Consider the following 14,038-nt stretch of genomic DNA (forward strand, 5'->3'; position numbering starts at 1 on the left):
AATACTTTGGCCACCTGATGCAAAGAGCTGACTCATTTGAAAAGACCCTGATGCTGGGAAAGATTGAGGGCAGGAGGAGAAGGGGACAACCGAGGATGAGATGGTTGGATGGCATCACCGACTTAATGGACATGGGTTTGGGTGGACTCCAGGAGTTGGTGATGGACAGGGAGGCCTGGTGTGCTGTGGTTCATGGGGTCACAAAGAGTTGGACACAACTGAGCGACTGAGCGACTGAACTGAACTGAACTGAACTGATGCTGAAGCTCCAATATTTTGGCTGCCTGATTCGAAGAGCTAACTCATTAGAAAAGACCCTGATGCTGGGAAAGATTTCAGGCAGAAGGAGAAAGGGTGGAAGAGGATGAGACGATTAGATGGCGTCACTGATTCAATGGACATGAGTGTGAGCAAAGTCCAAGAGTTGGTGATAAACGGGAAAGCCTGGCATGCTTCAGTCCATGGGGTCACAAAGAATCAGACATGACTGAGCATCTGAACTGAACTGAAATTTGATTTCAGGATAGAGGTATCCCTCACTTTTCAAACGTTGACTTTACACTTCTTTACTTTGAGGAAAGATCTACATTATCACAGTCATCTTGATTCTAGGGTCCAGGACACCAAAAGCCCTCAAGTCCCTCTTATAAAATGGAGTAGTTCTATTGGCCCTTTATAGACTAGTTGCATGTTGTTAATTTCAATTAATTGCAGATGGAAATTCAAACTTCATTCTATATTGGTTGAACCTGAGAATGTGGAAAGGGAGTTATGGAGCTCCAATTTGATTTGTTTTCACTAACAAAAAGAAACCTGAAGAGAATTTTTGCTTTTATTTTAAAAAAGTAATTGCTTCTTTGCCCTATACGCATTTCAATTTAGACAAGTTTTCATAAGAACACTCTTCTTTCAAGTAGCAGGGGAAACCTGAAAATGGAAAGCAGTGACACAGTGTGGGGAAGGACATGAAGCAGCAGTATGTGGGGGAGGATGGAGGGAAGAGAGAATTAAGGAGATTATGTTCACAAGAGAATGACTCCAGGATATCTGCCCTCCTTGGAGTCACCCCAGAGTTTTGGTTTATCCTAAATTTCATGCACGGAACATCAAAGAAATGGATGACAGAGGAGAACAGGGAATTTGAGTCAATGTATGTCTGGAATGTATAGCAAAGCAATATGGCCTGCAGAGACACTTTTCCAACTGTGAGACCCTTTGCAACCTGTTATTCCAGAGTTTCCATCTTGACATCTGTGAGTCTCATCAGAACACAACTCTAGTGTGATCCACTATCCCTGAAAGCCCAGCTCAGGGATAGTTCAGGAGCGGTGGCTCTTTACCAAGTCCACAGCCAAAACTGCAGAGAGCAGGATGCTAGGTTCTTCTCTCCAAGTTTGCAGAGAAGCCTGTATTTCCAAGTCTGATCAAGCTTTTACCAGCTCCTCCCATGTGATAGGTTCAGTGCTGGGAGCTTTCACTGTTATATTGTTATATCCTCACAACAACAAAGTTTTTAAATATGTATTAGGGTTACAAAGGCTTCATACTAAAGGGTATTGGAGGAAACCTTGTGGATGGGCAACAAAGAAAAATTCTCTACCCAATCCCTACTCATCTCTAGATTCGTGGTAGTTCTTGGAGGGGCAGTTGTGTAAATGCCCAGCCATTATCTCATAGAGTTTTCTTTCATTTCTTCCTTTGTCTAACTCACTGTATGTCAAATTTTAGTGTGGACAAGGTTTACAGTGTTCACAGTACTTCATTAATAAAGGAATTGTAAAGGAATATCAATGGTGACTTGCCTGCTGCTACTGCTGCTGCTAAGTCGCTTCAGTTGTGTCCAACTCTGTGTGACCCCATAGACGGCAGCCCACCAGGCTCCCCTGTCCCTGGGATTCTCCAGGCAAGAACACTGGAGTGGGTTGCCATTTCCTTCTCCAATGCATGGAAGTGGAAAGTGAAAGGGAAGTTGCTCAGTCATGTCTGACTCTTAGTGACCCCATGGACTGCAGCCCACCAGGCTCCTCCATCCATGGGATTTTCTAGGCAAGAGTACTGGAGTGGGGTGCCATTGCCTTCTCTGGGTGACCTGCCTGTTCCTCTCCAAAATGATACCCTACTAACCATCTAGAATGCCTTCTTTGTGCCTCTCTTCCACCGAAGGCTGCTTTTCTCCAGGACTCCAGTTTAACACCCATTACCCAGAAAGTCTTCCCTGCCTACCCACGCCCATAGTTACCTTCTCTCTTTTGACTTCCAACAACTCGCGTTGCCTCTGAATTCCTTCACACATGTAGTCCTGCCCTGAAGTGCTTGGTGTCTTTCTGTGTGCACCTCCAGTCTCCCTCAAACTTAAGGAAGCTAATAATCAGAGCCTATGCCCTATGTAAGGAGAACAGAGTCTTTTTTAAAAAAAATTATTCTTCACAAGCATTAGTTTAATGATTTCATAGTGTCCCATTGTATAAATGTATAGTAGTTTACAGAACTAGTCACATTTTGTTGTAAATTTAACCAATGTCCTTTTTTTTTCTTTTTTAACTTATCAAAGTAGGATGGCAAATTTACAGTAGACTTGGAAAATATAGAACAAAGTTACATATAGTTCCTCTATATATTACAATTATGTTTTCAAGTAGATAAATTAAGATTTTTGGAAAATAGAGTCTTAAAAGTGCCTATAAAAACTCCCACTTTTTTAGGCAAGCCATGTTTATACAAAGAGAAATTGATTTTTTCAGAGTGACTGTTGGCTTGAAAAATGTACATAAGGAGGTTCAGGACCATAATTAAAAACATGTGATGTTCTGGTCAGTGTTGCCCCCTGCTTAGGAAAAGCTGAATGCAATTTCACCCCACCAAGGGGACTAGAGTTTTCATAAAAAACATGTAGATGTTTCAGTCTCAGGAGGTCTATGGTGGTCACTTGTATAAAAAGAAAATTGTAACAACCATTTGTGGCAGTAGCTGTGGTTCTTGTTATTCCTCCATGCATAGGGAAGGAAGGACCTTGGTTTTTTGCCTCTCTTCTTACTGAAGAAGTTAAATTTGACATGTGGGACCATTTATGTTCCATCTGCTGTTCATTTACTTCCACCATTTGTCCTTCCTTAAAGCAGCATTTATGATGATGTGAAGGTCTGTAAAGGTATTTCAGGAATTTGTTTATCAGCAAGAGAGGTAGGTGGGAGACAGCATTATCAGTTCTGGAGCCAGTGAAGCAGGCCCAGGGAGCGTGAGGCCCCAGGGGGGCCGGCTCTGCCGGTATGGACAAAGATGGAGGTGGGGGTGGGGTGGGGAGAGGGGAGAGACCCAGGTGGAGACACTGCCAGGAGTGTGAGCAATGCAATTACACTTTCACCAGGGGGGCCAGGCCCCTTTCCTGTAACACAGAAGTGTTCAAAACACAAGACACACAAAAGAGAAGATTGCTTTTCATCAAGCTCCTTCGGCTTGGCTTCCTCTTTCAAACAAGACGGGGAAGAGCAAAGATTTAGCCTGTATTGTGGAAGGAGTGGTACGAGGAGCTATACCCTGCACAGCTTTCGTGGGGAGGGTGACAGCTGAGGGTAAAAGTTCTACTTGACCCTGATGACCCAACTATTTGCTATTTTTGTTCCCCCCAAACTCCCCATTCCTTTGTTCCTTTTTTTTTTTAATTTTATTTTATTTTTAAACTTTACAATATTGTATTAGTTTTGCCAAATATCAAAATGAATCCGCCACAGGTATACATGTGTTCCCCATCCTGAACCCTCCTCCCTCCTCCCTCCCCATACCCTCCCTCTGGGTCGTCCCAGTGCACCAGTCCCAAGCATCCAGTATCGTGTGGAATTTAGAAAGATAGTAACAATAACCCTTGTTCCTTTTTGTTATCTATCATGATTGAACTCTGCAGTCACTACCATGCATGTTTGTGTCCAACTCTTTGTGACCCTATGGACAACAGCCCATCAGGCTCCTCTGTGTATATGATTCTCCAGGCAGGAACTCTGGAGTGGGTAGACAGCGAATATATCCATTTCTTCTTAAAGTTGCTCAGTCATGTCCAACTCTTTGCAACCCCATGGACTATACAGTCCATGGAATTCTCCTGGCCAGAATACTGGAGTGGGTAGCCTTTGTCTTCTCCAGGGGATCTTCCCAACCCAGGGATCAAACCCAGGTCTCCCGCATTGCAAGCAGATTCTTTACCAGCTGAGCCACAAGGGAAGCCCAAGAATACTGGAGTGGGTAGCCTATCCCTTCTCCAGCGAATCTTCCCAACCCAGGAATCGAACCAGGGTCTCCTGCACTGCAAGCGGATTCTTTGGCAACCCACTCCAGTATTCTTGCCTGGAGAATCCCATGGACAGAGGAGCCTGGTAGGCTACAGTACTTGGAGTCGAGTTAGACATGACTGAGCGACTAACAGTCTTTACCAACTGAACCATCAGGGAAGCCCATTTTGTTAAAGGGAACACCAACATTTACTTTTCAGTTACCTGTAAAGGGTTGCTTAGCAATTATATGTCAGCTCTGTCTGGTGTGTTCCCACAGGATGTGACTCAGAGATATTAGCATACAATAATTCTTATTGATTACGATGTTATCACCAATCCCCAAATGTGTTACTTCTTCCTAGGGCAGAGTCAGAGGCAACCTGTAGGAAACTTCTACTGAGAGGCAATGGGAGAGGGTGTGAAGTGGGTGAGCTCTGGAGGTAGATACTTGTGTTTAATGCTGGGCTTACTAGTTGTTCAGTAAACTACTTGACATCTCTGTTCCTTAGCTCCTCCATCTGTGGAATGGAGATGGCAGAGGGTCTGCTTAATAGTAAAATGGGCAGACAGGATAAGGGGATGTACCAAAAGGATAATTAACCATGGCCCTGCTCTTCCAGTATCAAATGATGGTGAATGACAATGTCTTACCTTTTCCCTCTGCAGGCCCAGTGCTTGCAGACATCCTCTCTTTAATCCTCACCACCAGCCCCCATTACCCGCTCAAGTTCCCAGAAAATCAAGTTGGCCCAGAAAAGGAGGAGCATGTGTCTCTCCAGTTCTCACACTTGATTCAGAGTGTTCTAATGACATTACTATTTTACATTTTTGGACTCTTTTGTAATTTACCAAGTGCTTTTGTAACTTGTGCCACATTCAGCTGACAATTTGGTAGGATCTGGTAGCCTTCTACTAAGGCTGCTGCTTACCTGGTCTGCCCATTCTAGGCTTGGGAGTCTTGACTACAAATCCGGGATCCATCTGAAGCAGTATCTATCAGGGGCAAAAAGTGAAAAGGTACATTTACCTGGGAATCGATAAAGACCCTGGAAAGCTTGAGGAGAATAAAGCTATAGAATGCGAGGGAGCTGCATACAGCTTACCACACTCCAACTCCAAATAATACACAGCTTATTGTTTTAAGTTTCATGTCACTGCAGACCTGGCGAAACCCTCGGCAGCTTTGCTTAAGAGAAAATGCCTCTGCCCTGGTCTAATTCCAATTCTGTTCTTTCAGTGCCTGGGCCAGTGCTTCTCAACCTTGAATGTGTACTGAAACACCTGGGGATTGGGTTAAGGGCACTCTGATTCAGCAGGTCTGGGATGGAGCCTGAGATACTGCCTCTCCAGCAACCTCTAAGGAGATGCTTATTCTGCTGGTCCAGCAACATCGCTCTGAGCAGCAAAGGCAAGGGTCTGCACTGTTTGCTGATCTTTTTCTGTGTCCCATTCCTTCTCGTGTTGGTTACATGAAAAGTGAACAAATGACCGAGCATCTGTATGAGTGGTCACTTCCTCGTATCAGGACTTTTAAACTTTTGTTCTGTTAGCAGAATATTCTTTCTCTCTGTCTGCAATTGCTCAGAATTCATACTTGAAGTTCAGGGAATTTTTAAAATCAGCCATTTCGATATTCCAGCACTTGTATGCTCACACAGTAGGGAGCATTGCTGTCCTGTAGTCCACAGCCTTTAGGATGCTGCAGGGGTAGTCCTTCCTGGCCTAGAAAAGGAGAAGCTCGTCTTCCAGGCTTGGCATTACCTGTACAAGCTGCCTTCTTGTGGTATCAAAGGTCTGCATTGGGCAATAGCCACCTAGGGTTTTACTGCTTTACATGTTCATGCCCATTCTATATGGATACACTGTCAAACTCATCTCCTATAATGCTTTCAGCAATCTAGTGATGCAGTAACATTGATCCCATTTTTAGATGACAGAAAAGACATAAAGAGATTTGCCTGTCACTAATAAAGAGGAGATTGGAGTCATAAACCTCAGTCTTTTTCCTGGAAGGCCATATTCAGTCTATTTCCCCACCATCCCTTCTGTGAAGCCCCTAAAGAACCTTGTTGTGAATGAAATAAACCATGGAGTCACTTTGTTTCAGCAAAGTTCTTCATTCTGGTTCCCATATAACTGGGCACCTTCTAATCTCTGCTCTTACCCACCAAGGTAGTCTGAGGCAGAAGAGAGTACCAAGAATTTAGATTCAACATTGTCCTTTCCCTTAGTATTCAAGTATAGCTTTTCCAGAGGCTTTGCTCATTTCAGTCCCCAAACATATGACAGTGCTGTGGAGCTAAGAGATCATCTCTGTCATTCTTATGATGATTGATGACCCAAGAAATTGCTGAAGAGTAGGGAACATAACATCCTAAGAATTTAGGACTCCTATGTGGATTTGATCCATTATGTTCTCCCACTTCTCTAACAAGCTCAACTCTGCAAAATACATATCCTGGATATGGAATCATAAGCCAAGCTCATCAAACATTAACTAATATATTTTTCTTTGATTTAAGACACCAGGAAAAGAGGCTGCCAATTTCTCCATCACTGCCAGCTTTACAGTCTCATCTCCTAGCTTAGTGAGAGCAGTGAGCTGCCCATGGACCAATTCATTCCTAAGGGGGGAGTCTTGTTCACATAAGAGGGAGATAATTAGGCTTTCCCTGCCCCTCCTGGGTATCCCTAGAGCTGCTTTTAAAAACTTTAACTTGGCAACAGACACCAAAAACTGCTCAGACTGGAAATCATCTGAGCCTCTTGTAATGTGGTGTGTTGAGTTAAAGCCAAGTTAATATTTAGGGGATTATAGAACTCTGACAAAGATTTCTGTAAAATTACCTCTGGAGTTAAAAGTGACAAATGGAAAAGAAATAACAATCCCCCTGCATGAGCCCAACTCCCTGCCCCCACCTCCAGTCCCCACAAATAAATGCACACAGAACCAGTGGCTCTGTTCTCCACCTATTCTCTCACATTCGTAATGCGTTTCTTTGCTCTAAGAGGAATGCAGAGTTTCTGTCTCTAAAAGATCTCTGTTTTTGAACAATTCTCTCCTATCTATTTATAATAAATATAAAAACCAAGAGGGGAAGTAAAGGACAGTGAATGTTTACTATAAACTCAAACTTCTATCTACCATTTTCCAACCTTTCAAACTGTTGGAACCAAATCTTGTCCTAATTCCCTGCTGGCAAAACTCTGTGACAAACCCAGGTGGATTGATGGCTAGAAATGGAACATCCTCTCTGGTCCATCTTGTGGCTTTGGCTACCTTGGAGACTCTTCATCACCACCCCATCTCATGACTCCTGTGTTATGTTGTTGTTCTTCAGTCGCTAAGTCATGTGGACCCTTTGTGACCCCATGGACTGCAGCATGCCAGGCTTCCCTGTCCTTCACCATCTCCCGGAGCTTGCTCAAACTCATGTCCATTGAGTCAGTGGTGCCATCCAACCGCCTCATCCTCTGTCGCCCCCTTTTCCTCCTGCCTTCAATCTTTCCTACCATCAGGGTCTTTTCTAATGAGTCAACTCTTTGTATCAGGTGACCCAAGTATTGGAGCTTCAGCTTTAGCATCAGTTCTTCTAATGAATATTCAGGGTTGATTTCCTTTAAGATTGCCTGGTTTGATCTCCTTGCTGGCCAAGGAATTCTCAAGAGTCTTCTCCAATACCACAGTTTGAAAGTGTCAATTCTTCAGCACTCAGCTTTCTTTATGGTCCAACTCGCACATCCATACATGACTACTGGAAAAACCATAGCTTTGACTAGGTGAACCTTTGTCAGCAAAGTAATGTCTTTGCTTTTTAATATGCTGTCTAATTTTGTCATAGTTTTGCTTCCAAGGAGCAAGCATCTTTTAATTTCATGGCTGCAGTCGCCATCTGCAGTGATTTTGGAGCCCAAGAAAATAAAATCTGCCACTGTTCCCATGTTTCCCCCATCTATTTGCCTTGGAGTGATGGGACAGAATGCCATGATCTTAGTTTTTTTAATGTTGAATTTTAGGCCAGTTTTTCCACTCTACTCTTTTACTTTCACCAAGAGGCTCTTTAGTTCCTCTTTGCTCTCTGCCATAAGGGTGGTATCATCTGCCCATCTGAGGTTATTGATATTTCTCCCAGAAATCATGATTCCAGCTTGTGATTCATCCAGCCCAGCATTTTGCATGATGTACTCTGCATAGAAGTTAAATAATCAGGGTGACAATATACAGCCTTGATGTACTCCTTTCCCAATTTTGAACCAGTCCATTGTTCCATGTCTGGTTCTAACTGTTGCTTCTTGACCTGCATATAGGTTTCTCAGGAGGCAGATAAGGTAGTCTGGTATTCACATCTCTTTAATCTCCAAATCTTAAAAACAAGGAAGATTGTGTATAAGAGAGAGTCCTTGTGGTAAGAAGCCTACTCATCAGCAACATTCATCAGCCTCATATCTAGAGAACACTTTTCTGGCCCAAATATTTTATTGTTGCTTCTTTACTTCTTTGGCCCTTTGCAAATCCCTTTTTTTCACTCCTGCTCTTGCTCCTGGCTTCTCTCCATATCTGATATTTACCAAATGACATTGCCCCGTCCCCTACTCCTCATGGACAGAGTCATGAGGAGAAGCAGCCAGGACTTCATAGACATCTGGTAGACCTCCAGAGGGTTTTTTTGTGGCTGCAAGGAGCAGGCTGGCTGCAAAGATGTAGGTGGTTTCAGTTCATCTATTCTGCAAATACTTTAGGTACCTGTGAGTGAGTGTTAAGCACTGTCCCAGCCATAGGGGAACAAGGATGAGCATTATAGTTCCCAGCCCACAGGGCAGTAGAGATTTACCCAGGAATGGGGACACCAGATGAAACAAATAGAAATACAGGATATCCAGTTAAATTTCAGGTAAAGTACAAATGATTTTTTAGTGTAAGTATAATCATTTTAATATAGGACAATACATTTTTTACTATGTCCCATTAGAGACATAACTCTACTAAGGAAAATTGTTGTTTATCTGAAATTCAAGTTCGGCTGAATGCTCTATATTTTACCTGGCAACCCTGCAACCAGAGGCACTTGACCTAACCTTGGGTCAGTGGATGTCTGAGGATAGCCCATAACTTCTTTCATGTCTGGAGGCCCCTCAGAGAGATGCTGTAAGGCAGCCTGAAGGTGCAAGAAGACATGCTGTCAGGTACAAGAGCTCTGACTCACACAATTCATGGTGCTTTACAGCCAACACGTGGTGATTGGAGACAGGGGCTAGGAAGGGGGCTGAGTGACTGTCCTTCTAAAATCTGATGCCATAGCATTCTCCAGGGGACATCAATGCCTCCCATGATGTGGGATATTGATCTATCTGTGTCTAGGTCACTGGTATTTTCTTACTACATTAACACAATGCTTAGACAAGGAAAGATAAAACCATAATAATAATAACAGCAATTGATGGTAATAATAAAATTTAACATCTCCTGACTTCCTCTTTTGTGCTAGGAGCAGTGCTTCATACTGATTCCATCATTTCAGCTTCCCAACAATCCTATGAGTTAAGTATAGTTATTATCTCCATTTTATAGATGAGGAACTTGATATGAAGAGGACAAGAAATAAAAGATCTCCATAAGTAAGAAAATTTTATTTTAAAAAAATCAGAAACTGATCCAATAAATTATTGAGGGAGATTTACTATAATCATGAAATTTGAAAAAATTTTGGATGAAAATGCTAGTAACTACTGTTATAACCCAGAGCTTTATGTAGAAAGAAAAAACTAGTAAATCCCTGAGAAACTATACCTCTAAAAACTTATATGTTTCAAGATTTAAAAACTTGTTTAATGCTCAATATCTGATGTTTGTATATTGGGGTATACTTTGTGCCTTAAAATGTTTTAAGTTTTAATAATCCCAGCTATATAAATTTCTAAAAGAAAGTATAAAAGTGAAAGTGTCTTTCACTTTTTAACTGTGATTATGAACCAAGAACCAGAGAAATACTTTAGTTTGATGACTGTACAGGGACTAACTAACACAGAAAATAAATACTGCCCCCAAATTTCTCATCTTGAGAAGGTTCATTGGATCTGTTAAAATTAACCTTCATAGTCATCACAGTTTTAAAAATACCATCCAATAATAGCACCTTCTTGGTTTTATTTGTAATAGGAGTAAAAATTCAGTTTTTAGAACTTTCTGGCTGGAAGAGGTCAGTTCCTCCCATCTACTTGTAGGCAGGCAGTATCTTGTATATGTCAGAAAGAGAAACATGGTCAAGGTGAGCATTTATTCCCATGAACTGGTTCTTAAAATCAACTAATGTATATTTCAGTCAAGCATGGGATTGAAAGTAAGTTTTTTATTATATATGCAAAACCATAGGAACCCTATAAAAGTTATATTAAAAATGATTTAATTTTCTGAGCAGTAGCTTACTACACAATAAGTGAAGTGAAGTGAAAGTTGCTCAGTCGTGTTGACTCTTTGTGACCCTGGCTAGAATACTGGAGTTGGTAGCCTTTCCCTTCTCCAGGGTATCTTCCCAACCCAGGGATCTAACCCAGCCCTCCCATATTGCGGGAGGATTCTTTACCAGCTGAGCCACAGGGAAACCCAAGAATACTGGAATGGGTAGCCAATCCCTTCTCCAGCAGATCTTCCCAACCTAGGAATCAAACCAGGCTCTCCTGCATTGCAGGAGGATTCTTTACCAACTGGCTATCAGGGAAGCACTATTACACAATAAACAGTGTCTTGTTAATGGATGATCTACTCCCCTTCCCAGTTTTCACCATCAGCATCTCTCACTAGGCTGAACTAACAGGGGGATTCCAACCTCTGAGGACCCAAAACTATGAACCCTTCCTCGAGGCCAAGCCCCTTCTCTGGGCCAAAAAGAAAAGTTGCTGGATCAAATCCTTTGCCCACTGCAGACATGGTTCTAGAATGAGTGGAATGTAACTGGAAAAAAAAAAAAAAACACCAGCCCCTCTGTGTTGGTTTTCCCTAGAAAAGCAGTGCCTTAAGAAAACCAAACCTGTATTTTCTCACCCTAACTTAAGAAATAATGCCAGGTTTACTTTGGAAAAATAGCCATACGTTTGAAAAACATCAGGATTTTTCTGTAAATTTGAGGCCCCTTTCTTCAACCTCTAGAAAAAATACTTATGAAAACCAAGTAAATACACACAGATACCAACAGAATTATTAAGCCCTCTTGGCGAATGGATTTCTAGAGTTTATTAACCCTTGTGTTTATAAGGAAAGAATTAATCCTAACCCCATATTGTATGGTTGATAGTGCTTGTTAAATTGAAATTAAATTAGCTCTAGACTGGCTCAATATTATAAAGCAAGTAAGGGAAGATAGGGTTTCCCTGGGAGCTCAGTAAGTAAAGAGTCTGCTGCAGTGCAGGAGACCTGAGCTCAATCCCTGGGTTGGGAAGATCCCCTGGAGAAGGGAATGGAGACCCATTCAAGTATTCTTGCCTGAAAAATCCCATGGACAGAGTAGCCTGGCAGGCTACAGTCCATGGGGTCGCAAGAGTTGGAGAACACTTGGTGGCTAAACCTAGCTACCTAAGGGGAGAAATGCATACTACTTTAATCATTCAGCATCTCATTGAGCATCAGTGAGCTATTTCTGCAGCTTGTTTGTGGGGTCTTACTCTATCTGAGGCACTGTGTTAACCCTTAGAGGGATAACAAAGGTAGCCTATTCCTTAAAGGAGGTAATTTTAATGACCTACAGAGTGTTTTATAAATTCTACTGAAAAAGATATTTGGCACTGTTAATGTCATTTGTAGAAAAACCTCTTTCCTCCAACATAATAAAATTCAGATAGATTTTTCTTGCTTCATAGAATGGAAGAGTCCCATCGATTTACATAAAATTAACAAAACCATGAGTGTATACAGTCCACATGAAATATTCTTATTCTAATAATTTTGATACAAACAGACCAGCATATATAAGTTTTCTAGAAAATTCCTGGCATGAATTTCATACGAAAGGCATGCTTTGGAGAGCTAGATAAGAATATGGTAGATGACCATAAAAGCTGCTTTTGGGGACTTCCTTGGCGGTTCAGTGGTTAAGATTCCCTGCTTCCACAGCAGGGGGCATGGGTTTGATCCCTGGTGGAGGAACTCAGATCCCACATGCTGCATGGTGCAACCAAAAATGCTTTTTAAAAACCCTGCTTCTCATCCTCTGAATCCTTCAAAAACTATTTCTAACATAAAGTTGCCAGAAACACCAGTGTTTCTAAACTTATGGTAGAATATGCTGTGGAAGCAATTTCAAAGACCTATGTCCATAATAGTTACTCAATTCATATCTATTAAGTGATAAATTAAAAAATGGAGCAGATAGAGTTTTTAATTTTGAGCAGTTAAATAGAGAGAAGCACTGTTCCAAAGTATATGTGACAAGCATCTAATGCAATGGTTTTCATTCTTTTAGGAGAAAACCCAGCACTGAAATTGAATTTCTTGAGAAGCTGGAAGAAACAAAGCTCACTGTAGATGAAAATGAAGACCATGAAGAGCTCCAAGTTAAAATACAAGCTTTTGAAGACAAAATAAATGCTGAGGACAACACCCCTGGCTCTCTCAGAAGATATAGTTTGGATCAAGTTTCTAAGGAAGAAAGAAAAGGCATTAGATTTAATAGGTATAAATTTTCTTGGCTGATTTTTAGGATATGTACTTCATGTTTGCTATTAGTTTTACTGTCACACTTTTATGAAGTAGTTTTTAAATATCTTTTACCTACAGCAAAATTCATCCACAGTGCTTTCATTATCCAAAGTAGTTTGCTATATTAAAAGGAGAGTGCAAATAAAAATCACAAGTTGTGTGGCTTATTTAAAAAAAAAAAAAAACTCTTCTTAAATATAAATATGCTAACATCAAGAATGACTGGCAAAAGCTTTCCTTGATTTCTGATGAAAAAGCATTAGCAAAAGTAGAAAAAAAAAGAATATAAATATATAACTCCACCATTTCCCAGCCAGTTTGCTGTGAAACTGATTTTTACATCTTTGTTTTGGGAAGTAGCCTAGATCTACAAAGATTTGGCTTATTTTACAATGTGTATGTTTTATCAAATCTATTAATAGCACCAATTTTCAGTTTCACACTCTAGAGGAACTTTCGCCTCAGTGTTATTATTCTTTCTTTTCCTTGTCAGTGAACAGTAGCTCAGCTTCTTTACCTGCCTCAACCTTCCCTTTGTTTGTATTGCAGGTCAAAGAGTTTGGCTTTGCACACTGTGCTAACAAACTCCTTGAGTGCAGAGGATGGGGAAGCTATAGAGAGCAAAGATACGCCAGCCAGCATCTCTCTTTCAGAAATAGAGCCACTTGGCCAAGGACATGAGATGTCACCCTTTAAGGTAGACACTGATGGATCACAGCTAGGAAATTCTTCAGTTTCACACCAAAGTATTATACATGTAGCATCTGAGAATTTGCCAGAAGCCGTTAAAAAGAACTATCAGGAAGAAACTCCAGAGACAACCACAAGTCCTGTAGAATACCATGATAAACTCTACTTGCACTTAAAGGAGAACTTCAGTAAAGTGAAAGCATATGCTGTAGAAATGGTAAAGAAGATTCCAGTCCCTGACCAGTGTACCATTGAAGGTAAGTGACCTGAACTCCCCAAACTTAAGAAATTTCAGGCATCACTATAAAAAAAAAACAAATAAAACTCCAGTAGAATAAATTGCTGAATCTTTTGTAAAATAGATAATTTGAAAACACTCATATTATTTTGATTGCTC

At 41.2% G+C, this 14,038-nt stretch overlaps 1 protein-coding gene across 3 annotated transcripts in view; it reads left to right on the forward strand.

Moving 5' to 3' along the window:
* The window catches only part of VEPH1 (ventricular zone expressed PH domain-containing 1), a 276,656-nt gene that overhangs the window by 160,011 nt on the left and 102,607 nt on the right, over window positions 1-14,038 (forward strand). For all 3 annotated transcript variants that reach the window (XM_010839863.1, XM_010839864.1, XM_010839865.1), the window contains exons 8-9: window positions 12,716-12,925; window positions 13,501-13,898. In XM_010839863.1, coding sequence (XP_010838165.1) covers window positions 12,716-12,925; window positions 13,501-13,898 — 608 coding nt within the window. The remainder of the gene's footprint in view (window positions 1-12,715; window positions 12,926-13,500; window positions 13,899-14,038) is intronic.

Source organism: Bison bison, unplaced genomic scaffold (genome assembly GCF_000754665.1).
Source record: "Bison bison bison isolate TAMUID 2011002044 unplaced genomic scaffold, Bison_UMD1.0 scf7180017864135, whole genome shotgun sequence".
In the NCBI taxonomy this organism is placed as follows: Eukaryota; Metazoa; Chordata; class Mammalia; order Artiodactyla; family Bovidae; genus Bison; species Bison bison.